The sequence below is a fragment of the Orcinus orca genome, chromosome 3, assembly GCF_937001465.1.
Source record: "Orcinus orca chromosome 3, mOrcOrc1.1, whole genome shotgun sequence".
NCBI lineage: Eukaryota > Metazoa > Chordata > Mammalia > Artiodactyla > Delphinidae > Orcinus > Orcinus orca.
In genome coordinates, this window is record NC_064561.1 from 78,089,934 (window position 1) to 78,112,478 (window position 22,545).

At 36.8% G+C, this 22,545-nt stretch overlaps 1 protein-coding gene across 1 annotated transcript in view; it reads right to left on the bottom strand.

The window, feature by feature from the left end:
* Positions 1 to 22,545, bottom strand: part of ADAMTS19 (ADAM metallopeptidase with thrombospondin type 1 motif 19) — a 269,389-nt gene that overhangs the window by 87,011 nt on the left and 159,833 nt on the right. The window contains exons 12-15 of the mRNA XM_004279870.3: positions 22,381 to 22,511; positions 21,271 to 21,443; positions 10,049 to 10,176; positions 5,851 to 5,971 (exon numbers count right to left, since the gene is read on the bottom strand). Coding sequence (XP_004279918.2) covers positions 5,851 to 5,971; positions 10,049 to 10,176; positions 21,271 to 21,443; positions 22,381 to 22,511 — 553 coding nt within the window. The remainder of the gene's footprint in view (positions 1 to 5,850; positions 5,972 to 10,048; positions 10,177 to 21,270; positions 21,444 to 22,380; positions 22,512 to 22,545) is intronic.

A 22,545-nucleotide genomic window follows, 5' to 3' on the forward strand; every position in this document is an offset into this window, starting at 1 on the left:
TGTCTCCTGTTGATCAATAATTCAAATTCCTGAAACTGTTGACAGTTATTTGGTGTTTACCAAAAGGTAACAGACACCCCACCTGGTGGTAGTGTCCGGGATTAGAGGTCTGTGCTTTTCAAATCAACATTTCCATTAGCAAATAATACTTACTCAACTTAACCATTTTTAGTAACACCAAATCATACAAGCACTTCCACTTTGTTATATAAACACAATATGCATCAATGAAAATGGAAACAAATGTTTACTGTCTATTGGTATATTGAAGTAAGGTAAGAAGGTCTGTGTACTCAATGAGCTTATAATTGAATTAAGACAAGGCACAAATATCTTACATAAAAACGTCTTAAATAAAACTTCCAAATTTATGTTAAAAAGATCATATTCAAAATAGTTTAATTCCCTGCTGAAGAATGTAAACCAATGTTGTTTAAACTCTCCCCCTTCTCTGATCACGTCAATACTCAAAAGTTTTGCTGCTATTTTAACTCACAGAAGTGGGATTTTTTTCCTTTTTTTCTTTTAAGTGGTTATATACATTACTTATGTTTGAGAAACACTGGCATCAGCAGGAATCACAATGATTCAGAGGAGAGAACATTTCATATAGTCAAGGAAAGCTTCATAAAGAAGCAGATAGATTAACTGTCTTTGAAGAACGGATAGAATTTGGATATACAGGTGACCCTTGAACAATGCAGGGGTTAAGGGCACTGATCTTCCATGCAGTAAAAAATCTGAGTATAATAAATAGTGAACCCTCTGTATCCGTGGTTCTACATCCGTAGATTCAAACAACTGCAGGTCGTGTGGTACTACAGTATTTACTATTTTTAAAAATCCACATATAAGTGGACCAATGCAGTTCAAACCTTTGTTATTTAAGAGTCAACAACATACAGAAAAAGAATGAGTTCACTGAATGTAAAGAAAAGTAACATAGTAAGTGGTATTTTTAGGACCACAGAAATATAATAATTCTGACAGAATGAGAAGGTGTAAGAATTTGGCTATATTAGGAGAGTTTAAAGGCATGCCCAGGAAACTGAATTTACCCATTTGAAGCTACTGAACATTCTACAGCAAGGAATGTGGTAGTTAGATACCAGTTTGGAGAGGCTTTATCTGACAGCAGTATGCAAGATGCCCAGCGATATAGTTGTAGGTAACAGTGTCAGGAGGCTAATGTAAAAATCCAGGAGTGCTAGAGGCTAAGGTAGAAAAACCAGAAGGCATAGTAAAGGAAACAAATTCTGAATTTGAGAACCAATAGAAAGTGGGGAAATAAACATTGAACACAATTCTTCATTATTACTTATGTGCAAATGCAGCCATCGTTTATAGGAACATGGAAGTCAAGTTTGGGCAATATCTGATGTTTGGCTTTGCAATTTGTTTTTAACAAAACAGTATAACACACTAGTAAAAATATCCAGTAAGAACTCTGGAACTTCTGCAACTCCAGGGAAAGGTCAGCCTGTTGAAGTACCTTTGTGAGGCAGTAATTTAAGCCATGGGAGGTAACGGAGAAAACTGAGAGACAGGAGAAGTCAAGGATTCAACCTCAGTGACAGTTATGTTTTTTTTTTTTTAATTTGTTTATTTAATTTATTTATTTTTGGCTGCATTGGGTCTTCATTGCTGTGTGCGGGCTTTCTCTAGCTGCAGCGAGTGGGGGCCACTCTTTGTTGCGGTGTGTGGGCTTCTCACTGTGGTGGCTTCTCTTGTTGCAGAGCATGGACTCTAGGCACGCAGGCTCAGTAGTTGTGGCTTGCGGGCTCTAGAGCACAGGCTCAGTAGTTGTGGTGCATGGGCTTAGCTGCTCCACAGCATGTGGGATTTTCCTGGACCAGGGCTCAAACCCATATCTCCTGCATTGGCAGGCAGATTCTTAACCACTGTGCCACCAGGGAAGCCCTATGGTTTTTAACAGAGAGACCGAAAAAAAAAAAATTAGGCAAGAATACAGAGAAGGAATAATCATGAGAGGTAGAGATCTGGCTATTTTGACGTAGTAGGATCTTATGAATTAGAATATTTTAAAAAGAATTGTTGGTGCAAAAAGCTGTACAGACATCAAAGAGAAAGGTGACCAAGGAGAGCCCATTGGATGCCACAATCAGGAGGTAACTGTTCATCTCTGAGCAAATAAATTTAGTAATGTGTTTGGAGAAGATGATAAGTTTCAGGATGTTGAAAAAGAAGAGTAGGTAGAGAAAAGTAGAGGAGAGGTAGTAACTGTAAATTCCTGTTTGAGTTTAGCAGGAAACCCAGAGGTATGCTGTATTTTAGGACAACAGTTACGTATAAGTTTATAGTTATATCTATATACTACAGATAGCATAGAGCAATATAGAGCAATATATAATATAGAGCAATTATTCAATTGAAAAGGCTTGGAGGACAGGTGAGTTAGATTAAGTTTAAAGAAGAAAGAGAGCAAGAAAAATATTAAGCAAAGACATTTGAAGAGGGATAGCCGAAGACTGAGGCTCTAGATATTTTTCAGTAAATAAGCCATTTAGCACAATTGAGAATGCACATTTTTAAAAGACGTGAATATACGAGTGGTTACTGCTGAGCTCAGAAGTTGAAATAAAACCTGTGATGTCAAGGTCATAAATTTGATCCTCACGTTGGACAGTTTGCTTTGTACATAGGAAGATCTAATTTCATAACCAGAGATCCCATTCTTAATCAGCCATCTTAAAATGCCCAAAGTAATCATTATCTTCTCGGTAGTATTAATGATAAATGCCACATTTTGATCAACTGCTATGTGCTAGTCACAATTATAGATAATTTATGTAAATTATTTCATTTAGCCATAATGATACCATCTAAGGTAGATATTTAATAGATTGGAAAATAAAGGTAGAGAAAAAAAACTGCCTTTTTCAAGACTTCCTTGTTAGTAATTACCTGACGCAAGGTTTGAACTCAGATCTGTCTGATTCCAGCTATGGCCTGCTGCTACTATTTCACAGGGTAGAATACATGACACTATGACTCTCTTATTGCTGTGGCAAACATACAAATAAAAAGCCTAAGAGCATGTGTTCCTTGTACAGGATTAGTATCATCATCTCTTGTACTCGGAATAACAGGTTTTATGCCCACCTTCTTCTAAATGTAGATTGATAACTATATAGTTGCACAAGTGGCCAAATACACAACTTACCTTTAAAAATCCCTTAAAAAATTATCCCCTGGCCAGGCAAGTTCCAATGAAAGACATGATAAATGTACAAAGGAAAAAGAATTCTCTTCTTAAGTTGATTTTCTAGCTCCAACAAAAATGATTTAGCAAACTCTAAATAGAGCACAGGGACTGAAAACACCCACACGTGTCTGCACATGTGTTACTCATACAATATATACAGTGTGCATGGCCAACTGGACCAAATAAGGCTACAATTCCTTCAAGAAATTTTAGGAAGTCCATAAACTACAAGGATAAAATTGTCTCAAGAGAAATGAATACCACATTCCTAAAGTCACAAGTAAATGAAGCCCACAATATAATTAAGGACTCATACAGATTTGTATTTTTTAAAGTCGTAACAATATAATGTTCCATTATTAATTAAATTAACAAATGTTAATGGATCACACACTATACTGGTCATTGGGAATAGGGTATTCAACAACAGTAGCCATGATACTTTTCCTCACTGATCTTTAAAGTCTAGCAGGAAAGACCAAAGGGTGTAAAATTAGAAAATTACCATACAACTGAATCGTAGAGATACAAATACGGTAAGAATCACTAAACTAGTTGGTGATAGGAGGTAGAGGTTGTTCAGGGAACACTTCATTGAAGAAGTGACATTTGAACTGAGATCTAAGTGACATCTAGGAATTAACCAGGCAAAGCTAAGGGGAAGCTAACAGAACAATATTTTTAAATGCAAGGTGCTAGAGGGAGCATGGTCAGTTTGAGCATCTGTAACAGATCTGGTAGCTGCAGCTTAGAGAAGGAAAGTGACCTTGGTGTGAGATGATGCCAGAGAGACAAGTAGGAACAACACCATACAGGGCCCTATGGTCCAAGTTAAGAATTCTAGTCTCTTCCCTGTAAGCAATGTTAAACTAGCAGAGAGTTGCAAGGAAGACAGATTGTTGTAAGGAAGTAACATTATTCGTCTCTGATATTCCCAATATCGTAGGCATTTTAGACATTTTCCAAATAACATATGTCATTAATATAACTTACAAACAAACTAATAAACAAAAGTAGAAATTAAAGTGCAATAAAAACAAAGGAGATTTGAATTAGGAATCTGGGGGAAAAATGTATCCACCTAACTGCAGTCAGAATGAACCGCATTACTGATTTTTAACTGTTATTTCTGTTGTCAATGCTTAGTTTAAAAATTAAGTGTTATTACAACTAAGAAAAAGGTACCAGTGCTGAATGTGCATCGGTATTCTTCAGTGAACTGTTTCCATGCAAATTAAGTAACTATGCAGGAATAGTCTTCAAAAATTCTAGTGTCTTTAAATCTCTTCAGTCTTTCAGACTTGATTTGAACTTCTGCACTATAAAAACGTCTCCCATCACAATCAGGCTGAAAAGCTTATTATAATTGCACTTAGGTGAAAGTATAAGAGCCTGTTACAGCTCCATCTGACTATTCTAAATGAGTTCTGACAGATTTTGACGTGTAGGACCTGTCACCTTTTTTCACAGCTTTGGAGGTTGAGATTTTGATCTGCAATTTACCCTGGGCCTTAGTTATTTTTAGGCTTCAAGTTCTTCAAGCTCACTTATCTTTTATTCTGCTGGGGCCTAGAGAAAGGTTATATTCAGCTTTCGAGGGCTGTGTCTAATTTTCTTTTCTGAAGGACTTTTTAAAATCTAGAATGAACTCAGTCTTCTTGATTATTCAAATATAAATGGCTTATTCTTTGTATCAAAACAAATACATATTTTTAGGTCAGGTCTTGGTATTTGAACAAGAAATGTAAAAAAGGAAAAAGTTGATGTATGTAATGTAAGAATATGAATGATAATGAAAATTTAATCATAAATACTAAGATAGTTCAATAGATAGATGTCTAGGTAAGACACTAACGTGAACATAGAAATGTTTGCTTCCTCTCCGTAAGCTTGAGGGCTTCAGTATAAAGCATTTTCTGTATATAAAGCTTATTTGTGGGTTATTATATTTCAGTACAGATATCACTTTTTGTTGTGGATCACCTTAAAATTCACACTACATAGATCAATCATCATCAGTTCATCCTCATATCCCCTGAGTATTAGTATTTATAGATGAGGAAAGACAACAAGAGAGGACATGTTCCCTCTCTTAATGTATCTGGAACATCAGCCCACATCTTCTGACTCCCTGTTATAGTTTCCAACATGCTACATTGCTATAGACTCTCTCTTTTAAAAAATTAATTCCTTTTGAATTTAGTAAAAACATTAGGAAAAAAATAAAGAAAATGGAAAGCTGAAAACCTGAAGACTAATACTCTCAATAGTTGCTTCAGGCTGTTACAAATCATCATTCTCTGTTAGACATCAATAATTTGCATTGGAGGATAAGGTCTGTAGAAACCTGATAACATTAGCCAATGCAAATTAGATTATTCCCTTGCTGCTCCAATTTATTAAATGCACAACAAATGATTTCATGTTTTCAGTATTGGGAAATGGGCTTGTTAGAATTTCTGGCTCATATCACATGTACTGTATGTCATTGCAAAAAATCATTCAATACCCATTACAAAAGTCTTCAACAGAATCAGAACTGTCATTTCTAAGTTAAGTTCAATGTAATCTGTCCCCAGAGATTATTTGGATTGTTAACCTTGAAAAAATAAAAAAATAATCACCTGCTCCTCTGGTGTGATTAAAATCTCCTTTAATGATTTTGCATGATTTTCCATTGCCATTGCATACACCACAATGATCTTCCCTTGCAAGAGACCCTAATAAACCATCACAGCCAACTTTCTGCAACAAGAGAATGACAGTACATCATAAAATGAGCTTTTTCTTCTTTTCTCTTTTAACCACTACTTTAGGACAAACCTAGTCTCTACAAACTAGACATATTTATTTTACAAACTAATAAAATGCCATATTCTCTGGTGCAAACTAATACAGCAAGCTCATGTCAAATAATACCACCTGTAAATTGTCCAAAGTAGGGTAGTGATAAAAGTATTTTTCTTATATTAAGAATTAAATGGTATCCTAAAGCAATTTGGAAAACTATTATTGAGACAAATGCAATTTACATAAATCCCAAAGGAAGTCACATTTCTATTAAATATAACATGATAAATCTAATTCATTCTACTCAACATAGAACAGATAAGCTTCACCGTATGGATGGGTGGCTACACTCCTAAAGTGGTTGAAGAGGAGACGCTGAGTATTAAATATTAACTCTGTGGAAACCAAATATAAATGTTTACATTCATTACAGTTCACCAATAAACTTCTATCCCCAACTTCTTTGGCATCTAACGCATGAGTGAGTAAGAATTGCTCACAACCTATGGTTGCTATAAGAAAACAGTAACAGTGGGATAATTAATTTTTATATGTTCCCAGAAGAATGATGTTAATATGAATCTTCTTAGATTAAATCATTGACTCTTTTCTAGTGAATAATGTTGGTCTCCCTTTGATGTTCAGAAAATATGATATTTTGCAAAGTTGTGCATACTCAAAGTGCATAAGTTAATGTCTGTACTGTCAGAAATAAATGGTAGAATTATACCATCACCCCTAATCAAGAAGAAGCTGCAAGACTGACTGATGTTACATCCATTTATAACAAGTTACAATTATTTAAATAAATTTTTTAAATATCACATAAAACAGAAAAACAACCAGGGTCTTTTTCTGTGGTTGGTGTCGGTGGTGTTGGGTGTGGGAAGGAGCAGGTTATAAAATGCAGCTGCAGGATGAATATCCCAAGAAAGCAAAAATCGCATTAAACCTGCATAATACAGCATCCTTTCCCTTTGTCATGAGGGTGTGTATCAGTGTCAAGAAGTAGACAAAACAATGCAATAGTGGAGAACTCTGACCAGCGAATCAAAGCTTATTCAGGGAGAAATGAAGAGAATGTTTCTGGATGAAAGAGGTGGTCACCACAGGAAATTCTCAAAATACAACAAAGATATGGTCAGAGTTCACTGATCAGGAGCCATGAAAAGACCTGAGAGTCCTGGGGTTAAAGAAAAAGTCTCTCCTTCATGTACAAATGAGGAGAAAATTTAGAGTAGAGTTTAGAGTGATTTTGAAATGATAAAAAGTGCCTTTATTGCTCTATCCCTAGCATCCGACTTGTTTCTCAGCAAATATAATAAACTTGATAAATAGTAGTTAAATGATTGCATAAATTAGTACCTAGTTGTCTCTTAGTTTTTTGTAACCCTTGTAACTGGGATAGTATAAGTTTGTAAAATCTAAAATAAAAGGCAGGGATAGACATAATGCCATGGCTCAATAATCACGTAAGCTTAAAATAAGAATCAAAGAGTTAGTATTTTGTAACTGGTAGCCTCAAGTATCCACACTTATCGAAATATGCTCACATAACTCTAAAAGTTGAGGATGAATGACTTGGAAAAGACAATACTGTTTAACTGGTGGCAGGTACCTGAAGTACCAATGGCAGGCTGGAGACTGGCAGGTACCATGATAATACAGAGGAGAGTTTTCTCTATCCTCTTCCAGGATAGAAATGCCAGGGAGCCAAACTGGGTCACCAGGAGAAAGCTGTCTATTTTCAATTGCCCTCCTTAGTCCACTCACCAAGTTTAGAATTCTACATTCAACTTCAATGGTGTATGTTTTATGATAAAAATAAAACACTCTAGCCAAACCCAGTATACAGAGGGTTGTCAGAAACAAAAAAGGAAGCATGCTTTTAATTATACTGAAAGACAGAATGAAGCATGTTAGTTAAAAAGCCAGAATCCTGAAGTATTCCAATGCTGTCAGAAGTTACAACTCATTTCACAGAACTTTAATTATAATCATCAGGTTCACATAACACTTATGCAGAATTTTTTGTTGTTGTTGCTGTTACTTTTATGTTTACCTAGGGACTCTATAAAAGATCTGGCTTACACAATACTGTTAAGTGAAAAGCACAGCAATGTAAGCTATTATATTTGGCATATAGAGTTAGGAAAATAATTTCTTTTGAAAAATAAATTCGTTTAAGTCATATACTAATCTGACATTTACATAAAATGATAAAATAAAGATAAAAGTTTTAATTGCACAACATACAGTTTTGAAAACAAAATATGTATAGATAAATAATTGCAATGATTTTTAAATAGACAAATGAAAAATTATATTTCAGGCTACTGCCATATTCTGTTAAAGAATAAAGGAAATTAATATGTAATTATAAGACTGTCTCTTATACCAACTATACTGCATGATTCTACGCTTTAAATGTTAGAGCATGATGGCAAAATAAAGAATCTGAGAGCTGCTAAAGCATTTAAGTTTCACGATGTTTCCAAGTTTTTATCCAGAAGTCTATAGACTTCTATTGGACCACAGATTGATCCATCCATAGCTTGTAATTGTTTTCAAATTTTGGAGCATGTGTGCACATGCGTGTGTGTGCATGTGTGGTCAGGTATGCGTTTTTTATAGGAAGAAACCAAAACTTTTATCAAATTCTCAAAGGAGTGTATTGCACAAAAAAGTCAATGACCACTGGCCTGCCTATTTCATTTTACAGATTAATGGACGCATACATATTTTAAGTGATTTTCCCGAGAACACAGTTTCCTAGTGGTTGTCGTGGATTCAGTCCTCCTCCACTCAGATACCTCTTTTATTACTAAAGGATGTACATATTTTCCTTCCACGCCTGGGAAATTTATCAGCTGATGGCTCTTAGCCTTCAGCCCTGTTCAGAAAATGGCTAGCCTAAAGAAATCTGCGTTTCCCAAGATCACATCCCCCTCATCCCCTGGGACAGCTTGTATCCAAACACTAGTAGATAATGGGGGTTAAAAAGGTCTGGTTTTCTCACCCCAAATGGGGACAACTTTGAAGAGCCATCCCAGCCACAATGCTCCTCACACGGTCAGCTGACATCTTGTGACTGTACCAAGCCCAAATGCTCCCTGTGCTCAGTCCTGCCTCCTTCCCGCTCTGCATACATGTTGATCATGAAAACACCTGGTATTATACTTCCTGCATAATAATCTTCCAGGGGAAGCCAACCTGAGACAGTGGCAGACCTGTAACTAGCAACTTCAAGCTTTAGCGTTTGATCTTTCCACTACACTATTCATATTCATTTTAACAGAATGTCTCCTTTTTTTTTTTTTTTGCGGTACGCAGGCCTCTCACTGTTGTGGCCTCTCCCGTTGAGGAGCACAGGCTCTGGACGCGCAGGCTCAGCGGCCATGGCTCACGGGCCCAGCCGCTCCGCGGCATGTGGGATCTTCCCGGACCGGCGCACGAACCCGCGTCCCCTGCATCGGCAGGCGGACTCTCAACCACTGCGCCACCAGGGAAGCCCAGAATGTCTCCTTTCTAATGATAAATAAAGAAAAGCACATAAATGCACATAGTAGATGGAGATTATTTTTAAAAAGAAATAGAAAGGCAAATGAAATGCTTAAGTATAATAAAAAATTGAATGTACATTTAGAAATCAGCTGATTCAAGAATGTTGATGATACTTTGAGTAATAAGACTGATTTTATAGGTTTTTGCCACATGGCTCAGTCTTGGACACAAGTCACGGAGAACTGGAGTGCTTGAGTTTCTGGTCTGGAATGCCCAAAGCCTCACAATTTTACACCTGTAATATGTACGTTACAGAATAAAATTTTCAGATTCTTTCAGCTAGTAATGAGTATTATATATTTTCTAGTCTGAACTGTTCATTATACAGATGAAGAAATGGACTTTCAAAGCAGATCAGACTTGCTGAAGATCACAGTTGAGGCAGAGCTTTCCACTGTACTGTGCAGCTGCTCGAAGGTCCCCCAATCCTCCCTCAGCATATATACTCTCCCTTTTGGAATGTCTTACCTGACACCTGCCATTTGCACAGATATCTAATCCCTGATATCCACAAGAAGTTCCATCCAACACTTGTTCTGATAGAAGAATAGGCTGTTCTTTTCCAACAGGAGAGCAAAACAAGGCACATGGTTTTTCTACATACAGAGTGGATAAAAATAAATGAACAAAATTTGTTCCATAAATATTTTTACCTCAAGCTTTATTTTTCAGAACAGTTAGGAGTAAAAAAATATAATCTGATATTAACTGAGTAATGCACTATTAGAATATATAATACTAGAGGGTTATTATAAGTAGTAAATGAGATGATGCCTGAGCAAAAATAGGTATCCAATGAATATTAATCTCCTTCTTAAGAATTATGCCTTCAAATTATTTTTTAAATGTACCATTTATTATTTTCTGGCACTAAACCTCTACCACACACAAACCAAGCATTCTTCGTGAAAAATATTTTGCATACTCCCAGTTTTTGCTCGTATCTTTTGGCATGAAGTCATTTTAATTTTAAGAACATATCAGATTTCTGCCTATTTAAGATTTACTTTATTCATGAAGCCTTTCTTGATGTCTCACTTCTAAATTCCAATACACTAATTTAAAATCCTATGCATTTGGCATTTTCTAATTGAAAAATTAGTAAAGGGAGAAAGAAGAACTTCTAAGATGAACAATTCTTGTAAGATTTTCCATTGCGAGGATGTTTAGCAATGCAATACAATCCCATGAGAACATCCACTGGAATGCACAGTTGCTGAAGTGCTAGCTGGGACTCACCCTCTTCATTGCTTACTCAGAAAGCATGTCAGGATGTATGATGTTTAGGGTGAGAACTACAGTTCTAGGTAAAGAATTCTTGAATGGGTGGCAGTCACCTTCAGTGCTTCCTTAAACAATAAGGTAGGAGGGTTAGAGTTGAAACACTTGCCTATTAGGCTCAGTCAGAAAGTGGCAAAACATTTTTAAAGTGTTGTTTCTATTTCTAAGCATCCTGCAGAGGAGCTGTAGTATTTGGTAACACCAGTAGTAGGATTATCCAAATCAGAAACTTCAGAGCAATTTCCAGGCTACATTACTACTCTATTGGCTTGACACCAGTCAGGCCCTTTACTGTTTATTAAGCTCATACAAATAGAATGGAAAATAGTTTACAGTCTCTGACACTGATCTTCGCTTATGTCTTCAGTAAAGTTCCACGTATGCTGGTGGGATTCTATAAATACCAAATAACAGCCAGAGGCATGGAACAGGGTATCACTTGGCAAAGAGAAGACAGACAGTTAAATGAGCCTTCAGAATTGAACATTTCAAACAGTTTTCACATGTGGCTTCTGGATACTGGTCTGAACAATTTTGGTGAGTTGTACCATGGCCTTTACTGTGAATGGTTTTGAAATTTCCCTTTAAGATGCTATTATATGCTGCAATAAAGCAGTTCAGTGTGCTCTCACACCTCAAAGTAGGTTATGTTTATTCAGTGACTACTTACTATGTCATATCTTTGGAATTAAAAACAGCTGCTGTCATTGCAACACTTTAATAGTGACATATATATACAAACACACACACACACACACACACCCCTCACTATTCTCTTTCTGGAGTTTTCACTGAAGAGAGGAGCAAACCAGATATAAGAATGATGTTGAAAGAAGTTAGTCTAGAATATTCCATTTACATTCTAAGCAAGAACTCAGATAAAAACATTGTATTCCTCCTTTTACGTATTGTCAATTTACTGTACTTACTTTAGCCTTATAGATGACATCAAAATTTGATACCAGTCTTCCTTCCTGGAGTACACCCTTGAGATTGTGACATTATAGTGATCCATGTAACATGCCAGTACTTGGCAGGCAGGCTCTGTCTTGATTTAAGAGACCACCCCTTTCCAAGGTATGCATTGAACATGGATTTCAGCCAAATTTCAGCACAGAGTATGCAAAATACCTGAATGTTAAAGCCATGCACCTTTTTTTCTCTAAAAATAAATGTTCACTACTGTATTGATACCTTATATTTAATTCTCTTAGCCAGAGATTCATGTGTTACCTAAAAAAACAGAAATAGCCACTTGCATTTTAAAGTATCGAAAACTTGGGGTTTTTAAAAGACTTGTATATTTCAATTTCTTCCATATGGCTCTAATACATAAAAACTATTGTTGTGTCTTTTATTCATCATACAGACTGACATGTTTGATTGATACATGTCACAGAATTATCAAAAATGGTAATTATATAAATAATTATATATAATATATATAATTATATATTATATATAATTATATATAATATATAATAAATTATTATTATTAAATATTAATAATAAATATATTATATAAATAATTATATATACATAATTATATAATTATATATATAATATATAATTATATAAATTATTATATATATATAATTATATAATTACCCTGCTAATTATCTAAATATCTATTATGGATCATTCTGATGATAAACAACACTTTATAAGAGTCAGGAGCTCCCTTAATTGTGATTTCAAACAGTTTTAATATTTTAAATTGACCCCCATACAACTCTGATTTTCTTTTAAAATCTGGAGGGAACCTGTTTCCTATCTCTTATTTCACATGTGAGTAAACAGGTCTCAAATGAAGTAAATATTATCAAATCACACAGCCAGTTGGAGGCAGATGTAGAATTAACCCAGGATCAGATGATGATTTTCAGGATTTGAACTGTCATATTGACTTTATTTTTACCATGAAAAAATATTACTTATATACTTAAATTGATGCAACAAATATCCATCAGAAGCTTAATAACTGCCAGACAGTACACTAGGCACAGACAATAGAGGGAATAGAGATGCATTAAAATCTGCTTCAGCAGGGTCTTGTGGAGCACTTGGCAGGGGTACGTATCCTATATGGAAGATCAGCGGGATTCTTTTTTCCTAGAGAACTTGTCATAAACTGAGTCCAGAAAATCAGTAGAAGTTTTCAAGGTAAATAAACGGGGAAAGAGATTAAAGCTTGAGAAAGAAAGGATATTGTGCCAAGAAACGTGCATATTTATAGGCCCAGAATTAAGAAAACATGATGTATCTGAGGGATGAAATGAAATTCGGCCTGGCAGTGCTGGAGATTACAGAAGGGAATGATGGAGATGAGGCCAGAGACGTTAAAGGGGGCAGGTCACAGTAATGGTCTTATAAACCAGGTAATAAAGTTTGAGATTGGTCCTGACAGCAATGGGATTTGTGGAAGGGTACTCCTTGGCACAGTGACTGATGGTTTTGGCCTTCAAAAAGGCCAGCCTGTCTGAAATGAGGAGTAGGGGCTGAAGGAGGGTCAGAGAGACAGTGAGGAAGCCGTTTGAAGAATCCAGGTCAGAGATGGTGCAATCATGAACAAAGATGCTGGCAAACAAAGAAAGGTTTGGACAAATAGGGTGTGCTGATTGATTACAGGCGGATGGAGATTGAGGCAGAAGGATTCTGGCTTAGCTTGGTAATGAGGCTGATCATGATGCTATGCTCCATGAGAGAGCACAGTAAGAGGAGAGATCGTGGGAGTGAGAGAAAGGAAAAGGGGAAGGGGTATGTTGAACTTGAACCATGCTGAGTTAGAGATGAATGGGATGCTGAGTGGACAAGTTCATGCAACATAGGGGTAAACAGGTAAGGAGCTCAGGACAGAGAGATCTAGGTTGGAGATAAATGTTTGTGTTCCTTTAGCATTCGGATGATAAATAAAACCTAGTGAATAAGTAAGATTATGCCAAGAAGGACGTTTAGTGAGAAGAGGGGCCAGGATAGGTCACTACAGAAAATTCCCATAAGACATATCATTCTTTCACTAAATATTTATTAAGTGTCTACTCTGTTCAGATACTGCTTACAGTGCTAAACACATAGCAATGCATAAAATACAACTCTCGCTCTAACAATTATTATTTGAGTGGGGACATAAACAAGTAAAATAAAAATATTATGATAGATGATGATAAGGTCTGTGAAAAAAGAATAAAGCAGGGCAAGGAAAAGCACTGAGTCAATATTTATGAAAAGATCAGAAGGAGGTGAGAGAATGAATCATACGGCTATCTGGGAAAAGTAATTCACCCGAGAAAACAACAACTTCCAAGACACTAAGACAGAAGGGAGCCAGTGTGGGTGGCAAGGTGTGATGCGGGCACAGTACAGCTGAACTTCGAGGGTAACAGGAAGCCAGGGAGCTGAGGACCTTAGAGACCATTAGAAGAATTTTGGACTTTTAGTGAGCTGGGAAGACACTGCAGGCTTCTGAATGGAAGAATAACATGACATGACTGACATTTTAAATGCATCACTCTGGCTATGTTGAGACTGAAGGAGGTATGAGGACACAGGCATAAAGAACAGTTAGAGATAGCAGAAGAAGAACTACAATCCTTGAGCCTGTGGAACAAAAACCACACTCACAGAAAGACAGACAAGATGAAAAGGCAGAGGGTTATGTACCAGATGAAGATAAAACCCCAGAAAAACAACTAAATGAAGTGGAGATAGGCAACCTTCCAGAAAAAGAATTCAGAATAATGATAGTGAAGATGATCCAGGACCTCAGAAAAACAATGGAGGCAAAGATTGAGAAGATGCAAGAAATGTTCAACAAAGATCTATAACAATTAAAGAACAAACAAACAGGGCTTCCCTGGTGTTGCAGTGGTTGGGAGTCCGCCTGCCGATGCAGGGGACGCAGGTTTGTGCCCCGGTTCGGGAGGGTCCCGCATGCCACGGAGCAGCTGGGCCCGTGAGCCATGGCCACTGAGCCTTCGCGTCCGGAGCCTGTGCTCTGTAGCGGGAGGGGCTGCAGCAGTGAGAGGCCTGCGTACCGCAAAAAAAAAAAAAAAAAAAAAAAAAGAACAAACAAACAGAGATGAACAATACAATAACTGACATGAAAAATACACTAGAAGGAATCAATAGCAGAACAACTGAGGCAGAAGAATGGAAAAGTGACCTGGAAGACAGAATGGTGGAATTCATTGCCGTGGAATGAAAAAAGAATGAAAAGAAATGAAGACAGCCTAAGAGACCTCTGGGACAACATTAAACGCAACAACATTCGCATTATAGGCATCCCAGAAGGAGAAGAGAGAGAGAAACGACCCTAGAAAATATATGAAGAGATTATAGTCAAAAACTTCCCTAACATGGGAAAGGAAATAGCCACCCAAGTCCAGGAAGCGCAGAGAGTCCCATACAGGATAAACCCAAGGAGAAACATGCCGAGACACATAGTAATCAAATTGGCCAGCTTCCCTGGTGGTGCAGTGGTTGAGAGTCCACCTCCAGATGCAGGGGACATGGGTTCATGCCCCGGTCTGGGAAGATCCCACATGCCATGGAGCGGCTGGGACCGTGGGCCATGGCCGCTAAGCCTGCGCATCTGGAGCCTGTGCTCCGCAATGAGAGAGGCCACAACAGTGAGAGGCCCACGTACAGCAAAAAAAAAAAAAAAGAAAAAAAAATTGGCAAAAATTAAAGACAAAGAAAAATTATTGAAGCAGCAAGGGAAAAACGACAAATAACAAACAAGGGAACTCCCATAAGGTTAACAGCTGATCTCTCAGCAGAAACTCTACAAGCCAGAAGGGAGTGGCATGATATACTTAAAGTGATGGAAGGAAAGAACCTATAACCAAGATTACTTTACCCAGCAAGGATCTCATTCAGATTCGATGGAGAAATCAAAAGGTTTACAGACAAGCAAAAGCTAAGAGAATTCACCACCAACAAACCAACTCTACAACAAATGCCAGAGGAACTTCTCTAAGTGGGAAACAAAGAGAAGAAAAGGACCTACAAAACCAAACCCAAAACAATTAAGAAAATGATAATAGGAACATACATATTGATAATTACCTTAAATGGGAATGGATTAAATGCTCCAACAAAAGACACAGGTTTCCTGAATGGATACAAAAACAAGACCCATATATATGCTGTCTACAAGAGACCCACTTCAGACCTAGGGACACATACAGACTGAAAGTGAGGGGATGGAAAAAGATATTCCATGAAAATGGAAATCAAAAGAAAGCTGGAGTAGCAATACTCATATCAGATAAAATAAACTTTAAAATAAAGAATGTTACAAGAGACAAGGAAGAAAACTACATAATGATCAAGGGATCAATCTAAGAAGAAGATATAACAATTATAAATATATATGTACCCAACATAGGAGCACCCCAATACATAAGACAAATGCTAACAGCTATAAAAGAGGAAATGGACAGTAACACAATAATAGTAGGGGACTTTAACACCTCACTTACACCAATGGACAGATCATCGAAACAGAAAATTAATAAGAAAACACAAACTTTAAATGACACAACCGACCAGATAGATTTAATTGACATTTATAGGACATTCCATCCAAAAACAGCAGATTACACTTTCTTCTCAAGGGCGCACAGAACATTCTCCAGGATAGATCACATCTTGGGTCACAAATCAAGCCTCAGTAAATTTTAGAAAACTGAAATCATATCAAGCATCTTTTCTGACCACAACACTATGAGATTAGAAATCAATTACAGGGAAAAAAATCGTAAAAAACACAACCACATGGAGGCTAAACAATACGTTATTAAATAACCAAAAGATCACTGAGGAAATCAAAGAGGAAATCAAAAAATACCTAGAGACAAATGACAAAGAAAACATGAAAATCCAAAACCTATGGGATGCGGCAAAAGCAGTTCTAAGCGGGAAGTTCATAGCTATACAAGCCTACCTCAAGAAACAAGAAAAATCTCAAATAAACAATCTAACCTTACACCTAAAGGAACGAAAGAAAGAAGAACAAACAAAACCCAACGTTAGCAGAAGGAAAGAAATCATAAAGATCAGAGCAGAAATAAATGAAAGAGAAACAAAGAAAACAATAGCAAAGATCAATAAAAATAAAATCTGGTACTTTGAGAAGATAAACAAAATTGATAAACCATTAGCCAGACTCATCAAGAAAAAGGGAGAGGACTCAAATCAATAAAATTAGAAATGAAAAAGGAGAAGTTACAACAGACACAGCAGAAATACAAAGCATCCTAAGAGACTACTACAAACAACTCTATGCCAATAAAATGGACAACCTGGAAGAAATGGACAAATTCTTAGAAAGGTATAAACTTCCAAGACTAAAACAGGAAGAAATAGAAAATATGAACAGACCAATCACAAGTAATAAAATTGAAACTGTGATTAAAAATCTTCCAACAAACAAAAGTCTGGGAGCAGATGGCTTCACAGGTGATTTCTATCAAACATTTAGAGAAGAGCTAACACCCATCCTTCTCAAACTCTTCCAAAAAATTGCAGAGGAAGGAACACTCCCAAACTCACTCTATGAGGGCACCATCACCCTGATACCAAAACCAGACAAAGATACTACAAAAAAAGAAAATTACAGACCGATATCACTGATGAATATATATGCAGAAATCCTCAATAAAATACTAGAAAACAGAATCCAACAACACATTAAAAGGATCATACACCATGATCAAGTGGGATTTATCCCAGGGATGCAAGGATTCTTCAGTATACTCAAATCAATCAATGTGATACACCATATTAACAAACTGAAGAATAAAAACCATATGATCATCTCAATAAATGCAGAAAAAGATTTTGACAAAATTCAACACCCATTTATGATAAAAAAAACCTCACCAGAAAGTGGACATAGAGGGGACCTACCTCAACATAATAAAGACCATATACGACAAACCCCCAGCAAACATCATTCTCAATGGTGAAAAACTGAAACGATTTCCTCTAAGATCAGGAACAATACAAGGATGTCCACTCTCACCACTATTATTCAACAAGTTTTGGAAGTCCTAGCCACGGCAATCAGAGAAGAAAAGGAAATAAAAGGAATACAAACTGGAAAAGAAGAAGTAAAACTGTCACTGTTTGCAGGTGACATGATACTATATATAGAGAATCCTAAAGATGCCACCAGAAAACTACTAGAGCTAATCAATGAATTTGGTAAAGTTGCAGGATACAAAATTAATGCACAGAAATCTCTTGCATTCCTATACACTAATGATGAAAAATCTGAAAGAGAAATTAAGGAAACACTCCCATTTACCACTGCAACAAAAAGAATAAAATACCTAGGAATAAACCTACCTAGGGAGACAAAAGACCTGTATGCAGAAAACTGTAAGACACTGATGAAAGAAATTAAAGATGATACCAACAGATGGAGAGATATACCATGTTCTTGGACTGGAAGAATCAATATTGTGAAAATGACTATACTACCCAAAGCAATCTACAGATTCAATGCAATCCCTATCAAATTACCAATGGCAATTTTTATGGAACTAGAACAAAGAATCTTAAAATTTGTATGGAGACACAAAAGACGCCAAATGGTCAAAGCAGTCTTGAGGGAAACGGAGCTGGAGGAATCAGACTCCCTGACTTCAGACTATACTACAAAGCTATAGTAATCAAGACAATATGGTACTGGCACAAAAACAGAAATACAGATCAATGGAACAAGAGAGAAAGCCCAGAGATAAACCCACGCACCTATGGTTAACCAATCTATGACAAAGGAGGCAAGGATATACAATGGAGAAAAGACAGTCTCTTCAATAAGTGGTGCTGGGAAAACTGGACAGCTACATGTAAAAGAATGAAATTAGAACACTCCCTAACACCATACATAAAAACAAACTCAAAATGGATTCGAGACCTAAATGTAAGACTGGACACTATAAAACTCTTAGAGGAAAACTTAGGAAGAACACTCTGACATAAATCACAGCAAGATCTTTTTTGATCCACCTCCTAGAGTAATGGAAATAGACAAAAATAAACAAATGGGACCTAATGAAACTTCAAAGCTTTCGCACAGCAAAGGAAACCATAAAGAAGACGAAAAGACAACCCTCAAATGGGAGAAAATATTTGCAAATGAATCAACAGACAAAGGATTAATCTCCAAAATATATAAACAGCTCATGCAGCTTATGCAGCTTAAAAAAAGAAACAACCCAATCCAAAAATGGGCAGAAGACCTAAACAGACATTTCTCCAAAGAAGTTATACAGATGGCCAGGAAGCACATGAAAAGCTGCTCAACATCACTAATTATTAGAGAAATGCAAATCAAAACTACAATGAGGTATCACCTCACATTAGTTAGAACGAGCAGCATCAGAAAAGCTACAAAGAACAAATGCTTGAGAGGGTGTGGAGAAAAGGGAACCGTCTTACACTGCTGGTGGGAATGTAAACTGATACAACCTCTATGCAGAACAGTACAGCCTTAAAAAACTAAAACTAGAATTACCATATGATCCAGCAATCCCACTACTGGGCATATACCCAGAGAAAACCATAATTCAAAAAGACACATGAACCCCAATGTTCATTGCAGCACTATTTACAATAGGTAGGTCATGGAAGCAACCTAAATGCCCATCGACAGACAAATGGATAAAGAAGAAGTGGTACATATTTACAATGGAATATTACTCAGCCATAAAAAGGAACGAAATTGCTTTATTTGCAGAGATGTGGATGGATCTAGAGATTGTAACACAGAGTGAAGTAAGTTAGAAAGAGAAAAACAAATATCATATATTAATGCATATATGTGGAATGTAGAAAAATGCTACAGATGAACCGGTTTGCAGGGAAGAAATTAAGACACAGATGTAGAGAACAAACGTATGGACACCAAAGGGGGAAAGCAGCGGGAGCTGGGGGTGGTGGTGTGATGAATTGGGAGATTGGGATTGACATGTATACACTGATGCATATAAAATGGATGACTAATAAGAACCTGCTGTATAAAAAAAGAAAGGAAATAAAATGCAAAAATTAAAAAAAAAAAAAAGAACAGTTAGACAGCTACTACAATCATCCAGGTAAGACACTGTTGCTTATATCAGGGTGGCAGCTCTGGAGATATTGGGCAATAATCAGATTCTGGATGTATTTTAAAGATAGGGCTCATGTGACTTTACTGCTATTTTGAATGTACAGTAAAAGAGAACTAAATGGAAAATGAAGACTCCAAAGTTTGTTGGTTGAAGCATCTGGAAATATAGAAATAACCTTTATTAAAAGGATGGTGTGAATAGAAGACTATTCTATTCTATTCTTCTTTCTATAAAGAAACAGTATGTTTGGAGGCCATGTGTGGGGGAAGAAAGCATGACATGTAGGAAGCAGTGAAACAAGGGCAATATCTGGAGCACAGAGGAAAAGACAGCGAGGTTTTATATGAGGCAGGAGACAAGAGAAGGAATCAGGCTAAAGAAGGTCTTGCTGAGCATGTCATGTTGTGAAATTTGGCCTCTACCTGAAGAGTTATGGCAAGTCTCTGAAATGCTTTAACTGGGAGATTAGAATGAGCCAATTTGCACTTTATATAAAGATCTCTAGTTCTACCTCGTGCTACCCCTTTACAGGGACACCCATCCCTCTCCCACCACCACCCCTAACTCCTGGTAACCAGTCATCTATCTGTTTTCCATCTCGATACTTTTGTGGCTTCAAGAATGTTATATAAGAGGAATCATACAGTGTGAGGCATTTTGAGACTGGGTTTTCCTACTCAGCATAATACTGTGACATCCACCAGGTCATTTTCCACCACCAGGTCATATGTTAAGAGTGTTCTGTGTACTGTTGCATAATACCCCATGGCACAGATGTACCTCAGTTTGCTAACCCTGCAGCTACTTAGAACCTTTTTGATTGTTTCCAGTGTTTGGCTATCAAAAATAAAGCTGCTGTGCCCATTTGTGTTCAGCATTTTTTTGTGGTTGCAAATTTTCATTTCTCTGAGATAGATAACCAAGACTGTGTTTTCTAAAGTGTATGCTTAGTTACTTAAAGAAACTGCCAAGCTAATTTTCAGAGTGGCTGCTCCATTTTACCTTCCTACCAGCAACGCATGAGAGATCTAGTTTCTCTTCATCCTCACCAGCATTTTGTATTGTCACCCTTTTTAAATTTATCTCATTCGTGTATAATATCTCTATATTTTTAAAATATATTTTTAGTCAGTGCTTGTGGTTATTATATGTCAGTAAAGGTAGAAAAAACAGAGCTCTGAAATACCTAGAATATAAACTGTAAAACAATATTTACCACTATTGTAAAGCACCTTGCAAACCTAGAAGTCTACATAACTAAGATGGTGGCGATCTGGTTGGTCATACCTTCATCCGTGACAGCGTGCCACTGAAGTACATGCTTTGGGTACGAAGTTCTAACACTATAGGCCTGACATTGCCAGTCTCTGAATCCAGGCAAACCTGCAGGACAAGGTGGATTCTCACATATTCTGTATTGTTTTCTGGGACCATTACAATCCCTTGCTTCAGAACCTAGCCTAGAAAAGATAGTACAAATAATCAATTTTATCTTTTTTTATGTTAACTACTCATTTAAAAAAATCAAAAGGCAATATATTAATAAGGTATAATCCTTTATATTAAATCTACTTTTGAAAAAGTGGACAGATTAAATGATTGGTAATTGGTAGGAAATCCATATGTTTATTTAAAAATATATATTTTTTCCAACCTTTGAGCCATTTAATTTCCAAAATACATGAGAAACAAAAGCCCATTTGCCATGAAAATGATATAGAAGGGTAAAGGGCAGAAGTTGGGGGCAAAATAGAAAGCCTGTACTTCCCATGAAAGAGTGGGGCTAAGAATTATTAAGGAGTTGCTTCTAAGGTTTTCACATACATTCTTTAAAATCTCTTGTTGAGGAACTGGGCCACTGAATCCACACCAAAGTTAAAGCATAAAGCTGAAATGACTTTCTCACACATTTTCCTAGGATCACTCTAGGAATGATGGAGACAAGCAAGCTGATCTTGGACGCTCCCTATCCATACACGTGCTCAGCAGGACTTCATTTCTCATCATTCTTAGCTTCTACTGACACTCATGTTGCCCTCATTCCCTCTCTTTCTGAAGTCCTATCAGCTTCCGGCTTCTCTCACAGTTCCTTTTAATGGTGACTTACTTTTTCTAACACATCTCTCCCTGCTTATTTCAACACATTTTTAAATTTGATTTGTACTCAAAACACCACTCTGTGTAGTGTTTAATTATCTGTTCTTAGAAAGTTTGGTCTTATTTTCTTCTTTGAAGGGAGATTTTACATAAAATAATTTGAGGGACTTTTCTGTTTTCCAAAGTGGAGTGAGGTTTGAGAAGTTTCTTTGGCCCCCAACATGGTTTATCAGTAAAACCTTTTAATTTCAAACTTGAAGAAAACAATGCCCTCCCCCAATCCAGGAACTTTGCGTTTACCCAGGACATTTGCGCTCTCGACTGCTGATCCCAGAACTGCAGGTTCGGCTACAGGGACTCCACATGCTCCACTCTCCAGCCACGAGTCCAGGTGCTGAGGTCCTGCTGGTACACTCTCCAGCCTTACACCACTATTCCAAAAGTTATGTCTTAGGTGAACAAATC